This window comes from Galeopterus variegatus, unplaced genomic scaffold (genome assembly GCF_000696425.1).
Source record: "Galeopterus variegatus unplaced genomic scaffold, G_variegatus-3.0.2 Scaffold2812, whole genome shotgun sequence".
In the NCBI taxonomy this organism is placed as follows: domain Eukaryota; kingdom Metazoa; phylum Chordata; class Mammalia; order Dermoptera; family Cynocephalidae; genus Galeopterus; species Galeopterus variegatus.
The window spans coordinates 123,288-144,516 of record NW_007728923.1 but is presented as its reverse complement, the minus strand read 5'-3'; the positions used below and the strand labels follow the sequence as shown (position 1 = coordinate 144,516).

General features: G+C 59.2%; 1 protein-coding gene across 4 annotated transcripts in view; it reads right to left on the bottom strand.

Annotated features, from left to right (window-relative positions):
• The window catches only part of MCF2L (MCF.2 cell line derived transforming sequence-like), a 203,498-nt gene that overhangs the window by 74,138 nt on the left and 108,131 nt on the right, over positions 1–21,229 (bottom strand). For 3 of the 4 annotated variants that reach the window (XM_008583045.1, XM_008583043.1, XM_008583047.1), the window contains exon 2: positions 4,317–4,400. In XM_008583045.1, coding sequence (XP_008581267.1) covers positions 4,317–4,400 — 84 coding nt within the window. Of the gene's footprint in view, positions 1–4,316; positions 4,401–20,398; positions 20,472–21,229 lie in introns of those variants that run through there. The other variant, XM_008583044.1, reaches the window with a different exon arrangement.

Here is a 21,229-nt window from a genome sequence, read left to right as displayed (position 1 = left end):
GTGCTGGGACCACAGCAAGCCCAATGGTTTGGGGACAGCAATGGTTCCGTCCCCAAATCAGAGCGTCCCCGCACGTGTGATGGATGCCTGACAACGTCACCATCCGTGAGAGCTGAACAGAATCCAACATCCCCCCTGCACAGCGGGACAGTGTGAGCCTGGGCCCAGCACAGGGCAGCCGCTGTTACTGAGATGCGGGACGCCGGGCGGCCTCTGTGCTCAGGGCTCTGGCTTTATCTCGGTTACCGGCTTTTGCTGGCGGCGGTTCTGATCGCAGCGATTTCCACTTTAGGGCGTGAGTGTCTCAATCATAAATTCTGCTGCCCAGTTTCCGCTTTTGTAACTGGAAGGGAGTAATCGCTGCTTCGCTGAGTCTGCTGCTTGGGTTATAATCGTATGAGAAAAGAGGTCCCGTATCTCAACTTGTTCTTCTATCACCCAACACGTGGCTGCCTCGTGAAGACACAAGGTGACGCCAGCAGATGAAGCAGTGACCAGCTCACAGCGTTGCTCTGTGCCCTGCTCCACCTAATCGTGGTGAAGCTTGAAAGCAACGAGTCTACACGGAAGCTCATGGAATTATGCCACAAAACGTGACCCTGCAAGCCTAGTGGATCTGTAAGAGCCAGACAGGGACACTGTTCTTGATGGAAGTCAGGTCCAACCAGAGAGCAGGACTGTTGGCGAACTGCAGGGGGCCTGGAAATAGGGTTCAGGGCTGACCTCTCAACCAGAGCAAACAAAGCCGGGGGTGGGGGGCGGGGATGAGTGACGGTGAGGTGGATTAGCAGGTACCCTTCCCCAGGTACAGGACTTGTCCCGCCGGCTCACCCAGCCTGACCAGCGAGACCCTCCAGGGAGCCTCCCTCTGGAGGTGGCAGAAGGCACCGGAAGGCAGGGAACCAGCCAGAACCGAAAGCAGGGCAATGCCTGGGGAGCCACGCCAAGCATCGGCTCCGTGGGCCAGCGCCACATTCTAAGAACGTGGGCAGACCTGGGGGCAGCGGTGCGCACCGAGAGGGGCTCGTACGCACCGAGAGGGTGCGGAAGGGGATCTTGCCACTTTGGTTTTACTATTCTCTGCTGGAATTTGAGCTCCTCCATGCAGCCCTGTTTTTAACACAAAGGGGTTTTGCTCTATGTCCCCCCATAACTGCTGAGGGCCACACAGTCTGGAACCAAAGTTCCGTAAGATTCACCACAAATTCCCAAGTTGCGATATGCATTTTTCTGTAACACTTAAGGTCAATATTTTTCTGTCTAAAAATCGTAGACATAGTGGGTGGGCTGAAGGGTGATTTCAGAACTTCAGTGAGTCTGGGGATTTCGTTCTGACAAGTGTTGACGGGTTAGAAAAGAGATCTCTCGGGAGCTACGAACTTGCTCCACAATGCCACAGGGCTTGAGAACTTTCTGGAGCCCCTCTTTGGGATTTACTTTAAGACGCTTCCCTTAAAACGCTTGGCAATAGCAAATCCTCATCTGTTAAAACTGATTTTCTACTTAAAAAAAGCCCAGAGATTAATAGATTAGAAATTTGGTGGAACAGCCCAGGAGAATTGAGCCAGCGTCAGTCATGTGAGTAATGACCAGGACGGAGGCGGACGGCAAACGGAGAGGCCCCTGCTCAGGAGCTGCTGCATGTGGCCGGCAGCGGGAGGCGGTGGCTGTGGCACGAGGGACGAGGGGCAGCGGTCATGGTCAGCGCAGGCAGGAAAACAAACTCCTGCCAGGTAAGAAAATCGGCTGTGGTCGGGATCTCCCGGCCAGCTGCTGGAGTGAGGCAGCCTGGACAGCAAGCGCCCCCGGAGTGGGGGCCGCAGACCTCGCCGTCCACGAGAGGCCTCCTCGCTGCTGCCTTAACCAGTGGTGCTCAGCAGGGACCACTCTGCCCCCCAGGGGACACAGGGACAGCTGGACCCATTTTAGGTTGTCGCAGCTTTGGGGGAGGGGTGCTGCTAACGTCCTGCAGTGTGGGAACAGCCCCCACTGTGCCGAGGTGGAGAAACCTGCACTGGACTTTCTCAGGGCACAAAACAACCCCCACACACTGCATTCTCTCACTTGACGGCCACGTGGCCCAGGGATGTGAGTGGCAGGACAGAAGTCCTCATTTCTAGATAAATAAACATATGTGGCTGAGACAGGCTGGGGCCCGGCCAAGGTCACCAAGGAGTGGACCTGAACCCCACTGTTCAGACAACGCCGTGTCGACAGGGCTTGCAGGACCACAGTGGGTGAATTTGGGGTGACGAGATGAGCTGTCCTTTACCAGGCAGACAGTGGCACAGGTTGGTCAGTACAAACATAAAGAGGAATCAGTGAAAACGAACAATCAGATGAGGCCAGACCAATTGCGGGACAGTTTCAGGGGTGGGGCCTCCAGGACAGGAGACAATGTGGGGACAGGGGTCGGGCGGGGAAGGGGACCAGCCACCCTGTCCACAGCATGCACCTCGCAGTCTCCTGCATCTGCCTGACTCCCATCAAGTCTCGAGCTGGGATCCTCGCAGTTCTGTCTTCCCTGTACCCCACCCAGCCTGGCATCAGTTCCTGGGGGGCAGGGACAAGTCCTGTCTCCAGTCCCAGGCCCCCTGCGCCTAACCCCATGTCTCACTCAACGCACCCACCGTGCACATCTGCGGAACCAAATCTGCTGCTAAGAGTAGGGTTTAAAGACCCCTGACCACGTGAGCCAGGGAAATGATCAAAGCTGGCGTTGGCTTCAAGTGATCAAACCGTGTCAACTCAAGCATGAGCCGACACCAAGGGCCACGCCTTTCCTGCCCCTCCCTGTACTCACGCCCAGGCTGAACCCCAGTGATGATGTCCCCAGCAACTGGCGAACGCTGTCCCCCAAGCCTCCGAAGAGTCTGTGATGAGTGGCTCAAGGCACGGTGTCCCCTCACCCTCTGAGGGCTGTGACCCTGGTCTCTCTCCACGCAGACTGGGCCCGCCTGGGTGCTGTGATCCGTGCATCCCTGCACCCTTGACGTGCCCACCCGGGAAACCTGAAGCGGCCGCAAGACGGCCAGGAGAAAGCCACCACCGTAAGGGAGATGCAGAGAAACTCTGAGGCCCTCGCTTCCCAAGACCGAAGAGGATGGTGGGGTGGAGGCAGCCAGAACCAGTCCCCCGAGGGACAGGTGTGAAGACACAGCAGCCTTCCTCCCCACGTGGCCGCGGCTTCTGTCATCAATCCCACTGCACAGGNCCCTCGCTTCCCAAGACCGAAGAGGATGGTGGGGTGGAGGCAGCCAGAACCAGTCCCCCGAGGGACAGGTGTGAAGACACAGCAGCCTTCCTCCCCACGTGGCCGCGGCTTCTGTCATCAATCCCACTGCACAGGAGAGGGGACCGAGGCAGCTAGAGGTCACGGAGCTCCCAAGGTCACGCAGCTGGTGGGGACAGAGCTGAGGTTCCAATCCTGGTGCCTGACTCTCAGTCACAGTAAAACAGCTGGCACCTGAGGGACTCATGTGTATCCAGGCCCCGTGACGAGTTCTCGGCATGCTTCGATCTCACGCCAGCTTCACAGGAGCCCGGGTGCCCCCTCTTCATAGAAGAGGAGATGAAGGTGAGCAAGGTTCAGCATCTTCTCTGAGATGAGCGAACTGAGGCTTGAGCCCACGACCTCCTCAGGGCCCGCTCTCAACCTCCCACTGCAGGGACGCACCGTGCCCTCTGGGCCAGCGCTCCCACAGATTGCAGGGACAGGTGAGTGGGGAAGGCCCGGCTGGTGACCCTGGGGCTGGTCAGGGTCACAGGTGCAGGATGGAGGCGCCATCGTACTGGTCAGGGAGAACGCATCCAGCCTGCTCGAAGGCAGGGAGGGGCCGAGCTCCTAAGCACAGCTGCCTTCGCGATGCCCGCGCCTCCCTAACTGGCAGCGCAGGGCAGGCGTGGCGTGCATTTCTTTCCTGAATTATTCTCAGCAGGTAGGTTTGCCCACATAAAAGATTGGCCGGGCTGAGGGCAGAGCCCCAAGAGGAAGGGGTGCTATGCTGAGGGTGGAGCCCCAGCGCCAGACCGCGCTCCCTGGGGACGCCCCAGACCCGAGGCCGTCCTGTCCCGCCTGCTCTTACCTGTCCCACATCCGCCCACCTCTCCCTGCAGCCACCAGAGTGGGGCCGCCGCTGCACAGGTCAGGGAGGTGTCGCTGCAGCTCAGCCCGCAGCAGGGGCCGGCTCTCGGCGGCTGTTCTGGGTCCGATCGCATGAACGAGGCCCAGGGCCAGGGCCACCGCGTCTCCACGCACAGACCCTGGCCCCAGTGCATGCCCCCCCCCGCCCAGCCCCCACCGGCCTTGGACTCACCTGACAGGTAAGCGAAGCGCTTCTTCAGCTGATCCTGGATGTCGGCAGCGCAGATCGGCACGATGTCCTGGTGCATGATTTCATCTGAGGGGAGAGAGCAGATGGCACCTGTCACTCGGGGAACCTGCCTCACGTCCTCCCGCAAGCACCCGACCTGGAGCAGCCTGAGGAGTGAGCATCACGTGGTGGATAAAGGCGTTTCAGTGTCCACGGCGTGAAAGCCTTTGTTTCTCACGGTGCAGAGCGCGCGTGCTGAGTGACTCGCCATCGATTTTTAAAAGGTGATGTCTATAAGAGGGGTAGTGAGGGGACAGAGAGAGACACCCACCCACATGCGCACACACGCAGAGACCGAGAGACACAGAGAGACCGAGGGCAAGGGCGGCGCAGGGCTGGACGTGGCTCACGAGATGCACGAGCGCGCCCGGTCTCAGCCGCTGCGCTTTGGGCACGGCCAGCCGGCTCTCAGGGCTCTCACCCGCTGCTTGTGCAACAACTTGCTGGCCTGTGAGGAAAACCCAGCCACCGTGACAGCCCACAGCCTCCAACCCTCCAGTTATGCTCGGAGGTCCCACCAGGCACTGGCCTTGCCACATGCCTGACGCTGACTGGGCAACCGCAGAGCCCAGTCCCCAGGCTCAGCAGTGACGGGAGGTGGCTCTAGTAACCTGTCCCCACAAGCTCTGGATCAGGGTCTGGGGACAAGCTGGCAGCACCTCCAGAAGCAGGAAGGTTGGCCAGACCCCTGGGGAAACCCCCAGGCTCGGCTCAGACCCAGGTCCCCTGCAGCAGTGAGGGTGCCTGGCCAGGCATGCGGGGGCTGGCCGCACTCTTGCCTCTTGGGGACTTTCTCCTTTCTGCGTCGATTCCAGACTAGCTAGCACATGATTCCCGGCCAGTGCCCAGATGCACAACAGCAACTACGGTCCTGAACCTCAGCGCGATTCCACGTGAGAGACTGGACGCAAGCTTGTGGCTTGCAAACACCTTGAAAGGTCAATTCCTCTACATCTGAAGATAGGGGTCCTGGAGACATTTCAACCTGAAAAATTCCAGTGCAGGCAGCCAGATATGGTCTGCCCGGTGCCCGCCTCGAATCCTGCTCTTCCAGTCCTGCAGATGCGAATGCAAACACGGTGACAAGCTGACACGCAGGACAGCCCCAGTCACCAGGTGTGTGTCATCCGTGGACTTGACCATGCCGACACCAGCTTCCCTGCAACTCTGAAGACAGCCCCGGCGCTGGCGGGAAGCAGGTGGGGCCCCGTCACTGGCCTTCTCCACCTCCCAGCCTGGGTGGGGGCCTCTCGGCATCCCGCACCCCCACGCGGCACCTGCATGCCCCCACTTGAGGCTCAGGGACCGTGCCTGGGGTTCCCTGTCCTTCCCCTGGTAGGAGCCCAGAGCACACATGTGGAAGGAAGGGAGGACGGCTCAGGGCCTCCTCAGAGCCCAGGTCTCAGCTCTTGCACTTTGCTCACAGGCGGCTCCAGCTTCCTGTCATTGCAGGCAGGGGGCACAGGGCCCAGGCTGTCCACTGTCCACACTGCAACAGCGCTCACCTGCGGGCAGCCTGTCGTGGAACCCAGCACCTCCAGACTCCCCAGGGCAGGAGTAACTCCAAATATGGTACCTTACATCAAACGCCCTATTTTAGGTTTGAAAAATGGGTTATTCTGTCCACAGAGCATGTTCGGAAACTGCACACAGCCAAGTTCATACAACTAAACCACCTAAGAATCGTTTACATCTTAAGTGGTCACTGGCCACTCTTCATGACCCTGAAGATTACTGAGGACACTTTCCAGCGATGTCACAGCATTTAGCTTTCACTGCTCTGGACAACAGGCTCTGGAATTCGAGGGGCTCTGGGCATTCCTTTCACTCACGTTCGCAAGTTTTCGCGCTTCCTGATTTCTTGCACCCGCTTAGGGACAGATGATTCTCTGTGGTGACAGTGTGTGAGGCTGTCAGTCTCTTCGGTTTTGCAGATACAAGGCTGAGGCAGGCATCGGAGGGTTGGCTGTCATGACTACGTCCACAGGGAGTCACAGGTCACCCACGGGGTCTCCGCACGTCAGACGTCCTGGGCAGGAAGCGGGTCACCCCGCCCCACCCGGCCAGGCCCGGTTCCTTCACAGACGTCCTCTGTGTGAGCACAGCGCAGTACAGACCACATTCCCGTCATCACAGAGACTCCCAGCAATGATCCCGTCGAGACACAAAGAGTCAGAGTCGACAGGGGAGCGTGAAGAGGCCTCAAGTAGGAGGGGGTTCCGGGTGGCAGGGCACGAGCTGAGCCCCCCGCCAGTCAGGGTGGGGGACCAGGGAAGCCAGCGAGGGGCGGCCAGGCCTGGTCCTCCCGCCTTCCCCGCCCCAGCTGCAGAAGTGCCACCGGAAAGGCCGCCCGTCTGTCTGCCGCAGGGGACGGCATGACCTCTACCCTGTCAGTGGGACGGGCACATCGATGTCTCAGCTGTCCTGGAACAGCTCACTTCTGAACCGAGGGTAAAGCGGAACCCCAACTACTGGGTTTTATTCACACAAAACAGTACCCCGAATCCTGGCTTGCTGGGGTAGCCACTTTAACGTCCAGGGAGGTGGGATTGTTCTTCTATCTTTAGTTTTTTGTTCTAACACAACTAGACGACTGAAGCCAACGTCCTTCCTCCTGAAATCAGCTCGAGGACTTGCTTTACTTTAAGACAACAACTTCATCATCAGCACGGTGGCCCCTCCTGCTCCGGTCCCCTGGAGGGGCACTGGACCCTCCTCACTTTGCCAACGAGACAGGCACAGGAGCAGCAGCATTTCGAGCTGGGCAGGACCCTGAAACCCGCATGAGGGGAGGGAAGTCGTTCCAGGTTAAGGCCGCTGCTGTGCTGCGGAGGAACGTGCAGTCTGGGCTGGAAGGCTGGTCCCTGCTGTTCACTGGTGACCTCGGACAGAGCCCTCAGCCCCCCTCAGGGAGCAGAGGACACCCCCGTTCACTTGCATGCAGCAGCGGCCCAGACCCAAGGCTTTTGCATCAGACACCACGGCAGCACCTTCCACAGCCCACGTGGAGGGTCAGGTGCGATCGCACAGTCCATGCTGGGGGGAGCCCACACGCGAGCCCATCCGCAGGCATCTCCAGCCCAAGACGGACAGAGTCCACGGAAGAGAAGCATCAGGATGGACGGCAGGCAGCAAGGCTGGAACGGTTTAAATTCAGTGAAGGGGAAGCTGCAGGTTCCAGACCAGCCTCGCTCCCTAACTCCGCAGGTCAGGGCAGAAAGCCCAGGAAAAGCCAGCTGCCAGCGTCCCCAGACACCGCTGCAGGGACAGGAGGACGTCCCCATTCCTATTTGTAATACGGGTTAAGGGCTCTGNCGAGGACTTGCTTTACTTTAAGACAACAACTTCATCATCAGCACGGTGGCCCCTCCTGCTCTGGTCCCCTGGAGGAGCATTGGACCCTCCTCGCTTTGCCAACGAGACGGGCACAGGAGCAGCAGCATTTCGAGCTGGGCAGGACCCTGAAACCCGCATGAGGGGAGGGAAGTCGTTCCAGGTTAAGGCCGCTGCTGTGCTGCGGAGGAACGTGCAGTCTGGGCTGGAAGGCTGGTCCCTGCTGTTCACTGGTGACCTCGGACAGAGCCCTCAGCCCCCCTCAGGGAGCAGAGGACACCCCTGTTCACTTGCATGCAGCAGCGGCCCAGACCCAAGGCTTTTGCGTCAGACACCACGGCAGCACCTTCCACAGCCCACGTGGAGGGTCAGGTGCGATCGCACAGTCCATGCCGGGGGGAGCCCACACGCGGGCCCATCCGCAGGCGTCTCCAACCCAAGACGGACAGAGTCCATGGAAGGGAAGCATCAGGATGGACGGCAGGCAGCAAGGCTGGAACGGTTTAAATTCAGTGAAGGGGAAGCTGCAGGTTCCAGACCAGCCTCGCTCCCTAACTCTGCAGGTCAGGGCAGAAAGCCCAGGAAAAGCCAGCTGCCAGCGTCCCCAGCCACCGCTGCAGGGACAGGAGGACGTCCCCATTCCTATTTGTAATACGGGTTAAGGGCTCTGTTTGACGCAGCCAGTCAGGATGTTTGGGATTTATACTGACTCGGTTGGCAGAATTCTCGCCTAGGTTAAATCCCGAATATTTTTATGAGCCATGTTACCGAATTAAGCATGAATATTTCATGTGTCACACACAGAGAAAGTCACTCCGTTCACTAAATGCTCTCCTTCCCTGGTCTCAGAAAGCTAATCCTTACAAATTTAAAATAAAGGCCCCACCCCCAAAAGACGCCTGACTGCAAAGGTCATCAGGGAAAAGCGACTTCAGCCACAGCGACGCCGTGTTTCGGACCCACCCATTTGGTGGAAATTATGGGGTTGGACAAAACCAAGCTGGCAAGGGTTAGGGGCCATCGTAGCCTCACATGTGGCCCAGGTGTCAGTACAACCACCTCTCAGAACTGTCTGGAAGCCCTTTGGAACCAGGCCGTCTACACTGTCTGTGATGAGGACGCCCGGCGCCCAGCGCGTCTCTGGACCTGCACTTCCTGAGTGCCACCCACCGGCGCGGCTGGTCTCCAGTGAGGTGGTCATCACCTAGAGGCCCGGTGAGACTGACCACAAGCTTCCCCCAGACACACGTGGGTGTCTATCCCATCCACCCCACACTGGCCACGACCCACGCAAGTGAGCTCAGACCCTCTCATGCAGGGGTCTCAAGACGAGGGGCACCCAGGCGATGTTGATATTGAGGTCAGGGGTTAAACTCGGGCCCTCCCAAAGGTGTACTTTCTGAGGCTCTTGGGCACTAGCAGGGCCTGTCCTGCAGGTGACACTAGCCCATTCATCAACACCCACTTTATGAAGGTTTCTGATGAAAAAAAACCCCGCCCGGGATCAGTTTCACCAGCAGCTCAGCCACGTGTCTGCCGTGGTCCACCCTCCACACCCACTTCATACCCCGGCTTGTGGACAGTCACACCACACACAAGATGGTTTCTGAGCTAGAAACAACTTCTAAAAATGACGTCTGGAACACTGTCCCGCAGGAGGTTCACTGCCTGTCTCTGCTCAGGCTCCTATGCACTGGGCTGTGGCAGACACCTGGCTCGTGCGAGGGCCACTCCCCTCCTGTCTTTGCCAACGGCAGACAACCCAGCCCGGTGAGCCTGGGAACTGTCTTCCACACAGGCCCCAGGCAGCTGGACCATGCACAGAGACACACGCCAGATAAAGCCGCTGTCCTGCCAACGACATTGGGGAGTGACAGCCGCTCACAGGCCCGCCTGCCCCCCAACGCCCCATGATTATCTCAGGGCCCCAGCCCCCACTGTGGGTGCCCCTGGGCTCCTGTCCCACAGAGAGGAGAGAAGTGCTCCACAGCCAGACAGACGCGGGGAGGTCACAGACCGACCTGTTGTGGAGAAGCCGGAGAAGTTGTTCAGTGCCACCCTGAATTCCCCGCTCCCAAGCTCCACTGACCACGGATTTTGGGGGTGGTGGGAAAGGAAGGGCGCACAGAAGACCCCCTGACAGCCTGAGAATGAATGTTGAAAACACACACCTGGGAAACGCTGCTCTAGCCAGTCCTTCCTGAAATTCAGACCAAGTCTAAAGCGAAATACAGACTGAGCCCACAGCCAGGGCCAGTTTAAGGAGCAGAAACAGAGACAGGAAACCCACCAAGGTCTTAATCAGGGAAACAAGCATCTGCTGACCCTCCACACTGTGACCAGTCGGCATAATGGAAAGTAAAAGAGAAACGTAGGAATTTCTTAAACTTCGGCTGAAATCTTTAATGGTAGGAACAGTAGTCACAGCACAGCAGCTACTATGTGCTTTTTGTGTATTAATGCACTTAATCATCAAACAATGGCGGAAACATTATGATCCCACTTCCTGGGTGAGCAACTAAGGCACAGAGAGTTCAAGGGACCTGCCTGTGGCCACACAGCAGTGGCTGTGGTGATCCTAAGTGCAGCCGCTCACACGAGGGCAGAGGGGGACTGGCCAGTCTGCAAAGGCCCCCAGGAGGTGACTCGTGGGTGGGTGGGGCTGGGTAAGGAGAGATGCCAGGGAAAGGGCATTTCTAACTCGGAGGTGGCTTGCCTAGGAGCCGTGTGTAAGGGCTCAAGTGACTAAGAAGCAGGGTCAGGGCTCCTGTGCCTCCGTCACGGCTTCCTCAGAGGGTCACGGCAACAGCAGGTTGCAGGGGTCCTCACCGTGACATCTGGTTTTGTGAGTCCCTAACCCTTGTGTCAGTGGTCAGAGAAAAAACATTTAGCAATCAGCAGACAGGGTGTGACACGGCAGTCAAGGAGAGGAGGGGCTCCGGACCAGCACAGTTGGTCCTGACACCCACCGCACCCCCAGACACCCACCGACCTCTGCTCTTTCAAGTTATCAAGGCTGCACTTCAGGCGTCTGACCCCTGACAGCTTGGAACCACCGCTGCCCTCCCTGTGAGGACCCCGCACCCCTCCCCTGACAGCGGGGAAGTCCCGGCGTCCCTCCACACTACAAAACCCAGAGAGTCCTTTTCACACAAGGTCCATGGTCAGTGTTGATGTGCTCATGGTCCTGGGCTGGGGGTCCCATCCTCAGCAACGCTCACAGACACAGGCGTGAGTCTCCGGCCTCCCCTGCGTCAGACCTGCGTGCATGCCCCCGCCTGTCCCTGCAGATCGACCACCCGTCTCCTGCAACCCCAGCCCCGAGCGCCCCCCACTGAGCACAGGCCTCCTTTGCTGCTGTCATTGTCCTGCAGAACGCCGAGCTGGTGGCCACGTCCTGTCCCTAAAGCTCCACCCTGCAGGAGTTACTGAGCCCTTGAAATGTGGCTAACTGAGGAACTGGATTTTTAGTTTCATTTAATTTTTAACTAAGTTAACTTCAAATAACTGCATGTGACCAGTGGCTGCACACAGTGGCAGCTGGACAGTTGCTGCAGGAATGAAGGCCGGTTGGCCCTCTGTGCGGGGCTCCCTGTCCTGGCCACTCACGCTCCCTGGGGTGCTGGGGCCATCCTCCTCTGGGGAGGGACCCGGTGTGTGTCAGCACTTCCCTTGACGTATGTAAGCCCGTATCACCTCCAGCGTTCCTTGATACAAGAGGGGAGAGGGTGGGAGACCAGAGAAAAATAGTCTGGAAGTCAGATTTCGAAAATAAATAGCTTCTGATGGGAATCACGGAGACCACTTACTAGTTCATTACAACATCGCTAAGTGCGAGTTTGACGAGGGGAGCCACTGGCACTTAATCTGGACCCGACACCTCTGACGCCTGAAGAACGGAGCAAAAGGGCTACAGATGAGAATGAATGTCCCACACAAGGCGAGGAAGGGACCCAGAGCCCAGTGAGAAGTTTCCTCAGTCACTTTCCTGGGGATGCACAGGATGAGGCTGCAGAAACTGCCTGTGGAGCCAGCCTTCGACTTCTGTACAAAAAACCGGGTTCAGGAAGACTGAGGTCCCCGGGGCGCTGGTGCAGAGCGGGGCCAGCCTGGGAGAGGGTGGTGTGCTGGGTGGGCTCTTGTCCTCTCGCCCAGCTGGCGGGTCCCTACCTCCCCAAGGCATGCCAGCACGGAGCGCACGCCCTTCCGATGTGAGGCCCCGAGGACCCCGTGGCCACACCTGCTCTGTGGCTGACTTCCAGCTCTGAGGCTTTAAGTGACCGGGTCTCCCCAGCTGCGAGGGCTGCGGAGCCTCTGCTACAGTTTGTTTTTCTTTGTTGCACGGAATCACCCCAAACTACCTCCCAGAAGGCCGGGGACAAGCTGCCGTGCCACCGTCTGTGGGGCCAGTGCAGGGCTCAGCCTGAGTGCGCCCGGTGGGCAGGGCCCGCTCCTGGAGGACGCTGCCCCAGCCCCTGGCCCCAGACTCCTCCGTCAATGGATGAGAAAGAGGCAGAAGTGATGCCTCGGCCTGTCCCGGAGCGCAGGAGCCTGCAGAGGCCCTCAGCACGGCACCCCCGGCTCTCTCGGCCGCAGCTTGTCCTGAGGGCTGAGGACTCGGCTTCCCTTTACGGGGCTGGTCCAGCCCTGGGCCCTTGGACCCTGAGGTTCAGCAGAGCCTGGAGCTCTGGGGCAGCCGGCAGCCAGGGCCCCGCTGGCCCTTGCCCTCCTCACACGGACAGGGGACGTGGGCCCAGGGGACTGCTCTGGGGAGCGGGATGCCCCGCAGGAGGCCCCGTCCACGGAAGTTGGTCTTTGGTTCGGTTTTCGAGAAAAAACCCGTTTTGATTCAGCTGAGGGCTCGTGCAGGGCCCCACCAGGCCAGGCTGTCATCGTTTCAACGTGGCAGCAGCCAGTGCAGCCCACCTCTGCCCCGTCAGACGCCACCGCGTGCGGAATGCAGCTGAGCCGCGTGCGGTGGCGTAGTCATTTTTCACCAGAAAAACGCTTCTCATGTTACCATATGGATTTGTCATTGTTATTTTCATATAAGTTAATATTTTAAATTTTCTCAGTTTTAATTTTGAATACAATAAATATCCTGACCCAAAGCTCTTCGCAAGTCTCAGGAAGTTTTAAGCGTATAGAGGGGCCTGAGACCCACTGATCTGAGAGCCACTGTCTGCAAGCCACACAGAAGGCCGGGGCTGAGCACGAGGGACACTGGACCTCCCAGAGTTCAGAGACCCCAGCCCTGCCACGCTCTCCTCTTGAGGTCCCTGCCTCTCCTGCAGCAGGGTCGCAGAGTTACTCCTGCCTGCAGCATGTCCCCGTCACAGCCCCAGGGCCCAGTGTAGGCTGCGCCACTGAGGCATGCAGAGTCGGGAAGGTCTGGACACGAACTCACGGTGGCTCCTGTCATTCTGGGCTGGTGGGTGTGTCTCCCAGCAGCCGGGACGCGGGCTTGTGGGGAAGGCTTAGGGCGCGGCAGGGCGTGCCTTCCCGAAGCCACCCATAGCCAGCGGGAGCCGGCGGGGCAGTCAGGGCCGCGGGGTCGCCTGACCATTTTGCTGGGCCATTTACCAAGCCCTGTGACCGTGCAGGTCAACGTGTGGGTGGCCTTCAGCTGGGGGTTCACCTCCTGAGCTCACTGGTGCTGGGTTTCCTGGCTTTCCTGAGATGTAGCTGACACATAAACATTGTCTAGTTAAGGTGCACACGTGCATCCTGATACACGTTGACACTGAAATGACGACCACAATCACGTAACGGACACACCCTCCGCCTCACGCGGCTGCTGTTTTTGCGTGGTGAGAACACTTGACGTCTACCATCTTGGCAAATTTCAAGGATACCATCAGTATTAACCGTGTCGCCAGCTGAACAGATCTCCAGAGCTTACTCATGCTGCACAGCTGAAACTTTGTGTCCTTTGAGCGACATCGCCCCACCTCCCCATGCCCTCCAGCTCTGGCACTCACCGTTCTGCTCTCTGCTCCTGTGAGTTTGACTCTTTGAGCTTCCACGTCTGAGTGAGATCACGCGGGATTTGTCTTTCTGGGCCTGGCTTCCTTCACCAGGCGTAACGTCCTCCAGGTCATCCACGTTGTCACAAGGGACAGGGTTTCCTTCTTGTTAAGGCTGCACACTGTGCCCGTGTGCATACACCACACGTACACGTCGGCTGGCTCCATGTCTTGGCTGCTGTGGACGCGGGCTGCAGCCACCTCTGCCACGTGCTGGTTTCCCTTCCTGGGGATACACACGCCGCAGCGGGATTGCTGCATCAAGGGGCAGTTCCATTTTTAATGTTTTCAGGAGCCTCCACACTGTTTTCCGTCAGGGCTGGGCTAACTTACACTCCCACCAGCAGTGTGCAAGGGTCCTCCCCTTCTCTCCACGAACTCATCTCTGTTAAGGCCCAGCAAGAGACGGGCAGGAACATGGAATCCAAGCAGCAGTCACAAATGCCTGACTGGTGCTTGTCCCCGGCACTGCTGTCACTGTGCAAACGTGTGCTGAGCAGCTGCCGTGCGAGAGGCGCCAGGCCAAGCCCTGCAGGAGGCACCGACCTCGCCCTGGCTACACCCTTCTGAGCTGTGTGACCTTGGGCAGGCAGCTTTCCCTCTCTGGGCCTGCTCCTCATCAGTAAAACGGGTGGAAATCCCTACCTTGCTATTCAGCGAGGCAGTAGACGCAGACCGTTTCCGACAATGGCCACCCCAGTGAGCAGGACCCGGGGTCCCGTTATTACCAACAGCAGCTCGCAAGGCGCACACAGACGCGTTACACACACGCAGGATTCCACGCAGGTGGGAGGTGGGAGAATCAGACGAGTGACCACCTGGAAGGACGGTGGCCCTGCAGGGCGTGTGCTTCACGCCTCCGCTGAGCGAACCATGCAGCCAGACCCACACCCCCAGCCACTACGGGGGGAAGTGCCACGGCCTGGCCTGCCTGGAACACATCTTAGAAATGTCTAAAAGAGGAAAGCTTCAGTCGTCATAACTAATCCTTTTTTCCTTTAAAAATTTTTTTAAAAAAGGTATCGTCTGCACCACAGTGACTTCAGTACCGAGTCCAAATGCCTTTGTGGCTGCCCTCCCCAGACCCTCCCCTCCTGGGCCCCAGGACAGACCCTTCCCCAAGGCCAACCTGGCACTTCTTAAGAAAGAATGTCCACGTGCTGTGAGCTCCTCCAAGGTCCAAAGATCTCCACAGGAAGGGCCACGAACCCATGGGGGGAGCCCCTGGCTGTCCCAGCAGGTGTCCAGATCCCGAAACTCGCCCTGTGAGGATGTGATAGCCCAGCCCAGGTGCTAGGGATAACGGAGGAATGACAGGGCTGGGAAAAGATCCTCCCTCCTCTCCAGGGCAGCCCTGGGCACTGAGCTGGTGACGTCCAGGGGGCAAGGCCTCCCTCAAAACAGCTGCCGCCGCCCCTCCCTGCTCACTCCGGAATCTTCCAAACTGAACCAGCCCCACAACCCGGGGACATAAGAGCCGCCTGCAAGGAGGGCAAGCCAACACGCTGCAGGGACCCTCTCATCCCCATCATCCTGCACAGGCAGCGCCGGCCCTCGCCCATCCCCGGGACCACAGGGTCTCACTGGTGGCACTGATGCAGAAGGACCACAGACAGAGGGCTGGGGCTGGGTGGAGGTGGGAGTGCCAAGGGGTCTTACGCACTCCCACGTAGCATCTTTCCAGATGCTATGTCACTCAGCTTTGGGTAGCTCCGGGCTCGGGCACAGGGCAGGGCATGAGCTTCACTCTCTGGTTCACCAGACAGGAGGAGGAGGTCATCCTGCCCCTCTGAGCTGGTGGCGATCGCTGTGGGAGAGACGAGGATGGCAAGCCAGGCGCTGCCAGTGTCAAAGGTCCAGCAATCGCATCCCTCGGGAGCTGGAACTCTGCCTCGCCATGGCGGTAGGGTCATCCGCGGGCGGCACCTGGGTGCAGAGGCCACACAGGCCACGCCGGCCATGGCAGCTGCGATTCGGCCTGCTCTTCCTCCTGCTCGCCTCCAGCCACAGGCTGCCCTGGGCCCACGTCAGCTGCTCCCATCGCCTCCCTCGACTCAGACTTCCCCCGGGGAGAAAATGGTGAGCCACACAAGAAATTTCACCAGAATTTTTCAGCATGAATCTCCTATGCCAAGAGAGCCGTAGTTACACTTCCACGGCTACGCGGCGGAAAACGTGCACGCGTGTGGATGGAAACCAGAGTGAGGGGCCAACACCATTTCAGACGCAAAGACCTGGAGTCTGTGGCTGTGCGGCTTGCGGGCAGGGCAGGGCAGTTGCGACCGCTGCCCTCAGGCCTGGACACAATGCCAACGTCATCAGAGGCCGTTTGCAAATGTGACGCCCTGGGCAAGGGAGAGCCGTTGAGAGGCTGGGGCAGCCTGAATGTTTACGCCGCTGCCCAAACCAAAAACCGTGCAAGGGAACGTGCACAGGAAGGGTTAGAAAGCCCCTCTTGGTTGTTATTTTGGGAAAGTGCCATCTTTAGCTGCAGCAGCCATCGGGAATCTGATGACCGCCTGGTTGACACCAGACCAACTATAACATGCAAGTACCAGGCAGATGGAGGCAGACGTCAAGCTGGAAGCACGCTGCCTGTTTTTAGTCTTCACGCCACCGCACCACAAGGCATCACGGGAGGCCACAGCTCAGAGTGCTCCACGGCCCCTCACCCAAGAGGCAGCAACATGGAGATGTCATTAGTGCTGCTTCCTGGTGGCAGGTCCGTGGCCCAGAAGGACCAGTGACACTCAGACTATGGATCCAGAGGGCAGTGGAAACAGAGTGCAGAGCTTGGGGCCAGGCAGGGCTCACTCAGCTCTGCCCCAGAGTGACCAGTCCAACACCTCGGGACACGCAGCTCAGGCAGACAAAGGGTGGGGTGGGGAGGAGCTGGCAGGACCTTGGGGCCACCTGGGGGGAGTTGAATTTATGCCACATGTTACTACAGCGTTGGGTTTTCAGCGCCAAAGGAAGGTCGGAATGGGCAAGGTGGGTTCACGGAAACCTGCTTGGGGTCTGTCAAGTCCAGCAGGAGGCGTTGGCTGGAGGGACGGACAGGTGCACAGGTGTGCGGGTGCTGTGGGGGGACCTGCACGTCCTGGGGCCGCTGGCCGGCCCATGCTGACATCAGCCCTGGTCAGCCTCGTGTGGGTGGAATCTGAGGATCTGTTCTGGGAATCTCAGGACGTGGCGCCCACGACGTTTCATGTCTGATGACATTCCTGTTCATGAACTTCCTGCCGGCTGCAGGCTGTGCCTAGACAGTTCACATCGACCAGCCGCGGGGTCCTGACAGGCCCACAGGCCGTGCAGTCTTCACATGCAGGTGAGTCTCGCAGGCAGACAGGCAAGCCATGGGCTCCACGCCCATGAGGAGGACCCTGGAGCAGGGGTGAGCCCTGGGAAGTGCCGTGGGACAGATCCACCAGCAGATGCGTGTGCTGGACCTGGCAGGTGCATGGAGAGTCCCTGCTGGCTGTGCCCCTGCCACGCCCCCTGACACTTCTTTCAACTGGCGCAACGTGAACCACGACCTGGAGGAACTAGCCTGTCTCCACGTGTTCTTCTGGCCCCGCACGCCTCAGAGGATCCGGCTAATGAAGGGAACATCCGCGCCCTGCACCTCCGGCTCACGGCCACCAGGGAGAACCAATCACGTGAAGGGAAGCTGGGGCCTCAGGAGGAGTGCGGCTGCGTCTGCCCCAGGCCTCAGGGGCCTCTTCCTCCCTGGGCTGCTGCCCTGGGTGCCCAGCTAGGAGGGGCCTGTCGACTGGGTGTCTGTGGCTGTCTGTGGTGGTGGACACAGCCTTTCCCGCAGGTCCACACCGCGAGCCTGGGCAGGGCTGCGCATGGACGAGGAAGCAGACGCCCAGCAGAGCCTGAGGACGGGGTTCAGCTGTGACCCACCCTTGAGCGTCCCAGTGCTCCCAGAGATGAAGGGAACAGGGGTCGCCCGGGGGGGGGGCCTGTCCAGGGACTTCTGTAGGCTCATAGTGGCCAGGACTTTTCCTCTAGGAAGAAAAGCTAAGTGGCCCAGATGAGAAAAGTGGGCTGCAGAAGAATTCCAATAAATCCGACACCCCGTGAAGGTCCCGAGCAAACGTCCAGGTATCGGAGGGGGGTGGGAGGGAGACGGAGCTGGAAGAAGGTTAATGCCGCCTCAATCCACCAGACAATGGACAGCACACACTTCAGTGGAACCAGCAGGGCCGGGTCCCCTCCGCAGAGCTTGGGCTTTGGGGCTGCGGGTGGAGCCGATAGGGTCAGCACCCTGAGCGATGAGCTGGCCACACATCTGGGGGTCTCCTCCATGCGGCAGCAGCACCAGGCGACAGAGAGCTGGACCCTGCACTGACTCACACCCCTGCTCCTGTGCTGAGGTCCCCTGCAGGCCCGCGGAGCACACCATGTTCAAAGTCCCCTCATGTGTGCACCCGGGATTCCTGCGATTCTGACATTCTGAAGCATCAGCTTTTCAGATGACTTTTATGAAATGGATACAGGTATGGCTTACATGTCACACGCACACACGCACACACATGCGCTCACCTGTGACACACACACCAGACACTCACTCACACCCCGCATTGAGCCCACTGCTGTTTAGAAAGATTTTTCCTATAGATTTTTTCCTTTTCTCACCCATTCTAAAGGAATTGTTTGTGAAGATAGAAACAAAACTCAGTGAAGATCAGGGGTCAGTGCTGGTACAGACCTCAGTCCTCCCTGCTGGCGAGGGGCGGGGGGCCGGGGGCGCAGGTGTGCCAGCATCTTCCACTCAGGTCTGCAGCTCTGACGCCAGCCCCAACTCCAAGCTCCTTCCAAGAATTCCAGGAGCTCCCTAAACTTCTTCCCTAAATTGTACACATGTATATATTTTTTCACACTTTCTAAGTACCAGGAATTCTATAAATCTAAAAACAAATAAGAAGTTACATGGACCTTCACCAAACACACATCCGACACACAAAAAAAACAATACACGGTGTGTGGGGGGGTCTGGCACGCCAAGGGAAAGGGGACGGGAGCTCCCCACCCTAACCCACCCTGCAGCAGAAATGCGAGACAGAGGGCGGGGTGGGGGGCAGAGGGACTGTCAGCTGGACTCAAGGGATGCCAAGTGTCAGCAGAGTAAGGCAGGCGAGCCGACCAGGACAAGCGGGTGTGTGTGTGTGTGTGTGTGTGTGTGTGTGTGACAGAGAAGAGGAGACACAGAGACAGAGAGACACGGAGACAGAGAGAGAGAGACTGAGGGAGTGAAAACAGCAAATTGTTTCTAGGGACTGGAGAAAAAGCCCCCAACCCAAATAGCCACCTAAAATGACAACATGTGGCCACACACGTGGCCACCCGCAGCCCTCCTGTCATAAACGCGTGCCGTCACAGGATGGCACAAAGGCGACCGACAGAGTCCACAGACAGCCCCACGTGCTCGTGGAACTGCTAGCATCCCAGACCGTAGTTATGTTCTGCGTCTTTTTGGGGTCCTTTGGTGGGAGTGTTCACGGCATTGCTACTTGGACCGATTCAGACACGAAACCGAATACTTCCTGTATCCAGTGTAACAGGGCGTGGCCGAGACTCTCACTGTGGTCCCACAGCCCTGGGGATCTGATCTGCTGGGGACTCACGTCACCGGCCGTTCTTCGCACACTCAGCCTCTGCTCTTGGAAACTGGAAACTAGATGTTTATTTGTGGCCACTGACAGCTACGGTCTGACTCATTACAATTCACAAAAGCACCCATTTTGTGAATTATTTGTTAATACTTGGTGGAAGTACCCGCTGGAGGGTGTAACGGTGAGAAGCTCGTCCAACGGGAGCGCTTCGCTCTTCTGGGAAACGCACCACGAGCCCAGGCTCCTTCCTCTCTGCGCGCCCCGTCCCCTTCTTCAAGTCCGGTGACCCGGGTCTCTTCTCCAGGTCCTTGTTCTCTCGGTTCCAAAGCCCCCGTCGGTCACGACGGCCAGTGCCGATCTCAGGAGCCCCTACCCTCCCACCGAGACGGGACGACACTAAGAGAAGACCATGAGGGCTGCCGGGTGCCGCCAGCTCGCGGTCGCAGGCTCCGGCCGTCGGGCCCAGGTCCTGCTCGCTCGGGAGGCCGGCTCGTTGTGGAGCCTGGCAACCCCTGCGGGCCAGGTGGGGGGACAGTGCAGGCTGCGCGTCCCCGCGAGGGCAGGCCGCAGACCCTGGTGCCTCACCTCCCAACACAGCTCGTCTACGAGACTCTTGAACAAAGGAGCCAGTGGGAGAATTTATTCCCAGCCCTCCGGGATGAGCGCAGCGACGGCCCCTCATTTCAGGAGCGGATGCAGTGGGCATTGCTCACTCAGGACACCCAGGGCGTGGGCCGGGCGGCCGTGGCTCCAAACCATCAGGGCGATGCCCTGCACACCTCCCACCCTGAAGGACACGGCCAGCACCACCCCGGCAGCTCCGAATTCCCAGCATTGATGCGATGCGCAGCTCGAGCCCAAGCACCCTCTCCAGTCTGCAGCCGCTGCGGGAGCGACATGTGGGAGTGGCCCCCACGGACAATAGGGCACCGGCACCAGAACGTCCCCGCCTGCCCTCCTGTCCCCACGTGCTGTCATCCTGCACCGTCTCCACCACAAACGCGCTTATTCTTGGGAAACAAGCACCCGCCAGCGCCAGACACACCTGAGCTCGCCTTCAGGAGGAGCCACAGAGCTGTGATGTCCCGGGACAGCAGGGAGACAAGGCTCAGGGTCATGCTGCCACCGCCAGTGCCGGTCAGCAGCCGGTGACCTGCTTCCTGCAGCGCCCGCCCCGGGCACACAAAGGAAGACGGCAGAGCTCCATCTTGGGCCGCTGAGTGAACGCCACACCTCCCTGGCTGGTGGCCTCTGCAGGGCCGCTGCTCCTCCCAGGCCCTCGGATTCGATGTCCGTGATTAAGGAGACAGTGGCATCAGCTCACTTATCCCACTGCGGACGTTTAACTGTTGAGGTCCTGGAGGCAGCTGAGCTCCTGCCAGCCGCGTGCCGGTTCCCAGAGTCGTCTGTCTAGAGCCTCCCTGCAGAGGCCCCGTGCTCAGCTCAGGTCCCCTCCACCGAGCCAGCCCCAGGGCTGCAGGGACCTGAGCCTTCCCAAGGGTGTACTGACCCCAGGAGGGCCTGAGCCTCTGGCCCTGGTGACACACCCACTCGGGGCGGGAGCGAGCCTCAGAGTGCCCGCATAGGCAGCTGCTGCGTCCATCTGTCTGTCCGTAAGCTCCTTTTAAAGCCGTGTGAGCAGGGGTCGTGGGCATTTCAAGGAGTCAGACCCCACAGCCCCGGAGGTGCCGAGGACACAGGAGATACAATGCGGGCGCGTTTCTTCCTGAGGGCTGAGAGCGGACACTGAAATACGGCACTTGAAGCTGGCGGTCCAGGATGGGGTGTCCAGCCACTATCGTGGGTGCGAATCCCATGAGGAACTGGTTAAAATGCAGGTTTGGATCCCGGCGGCCATGCGGGGGGGGGGGGGGGG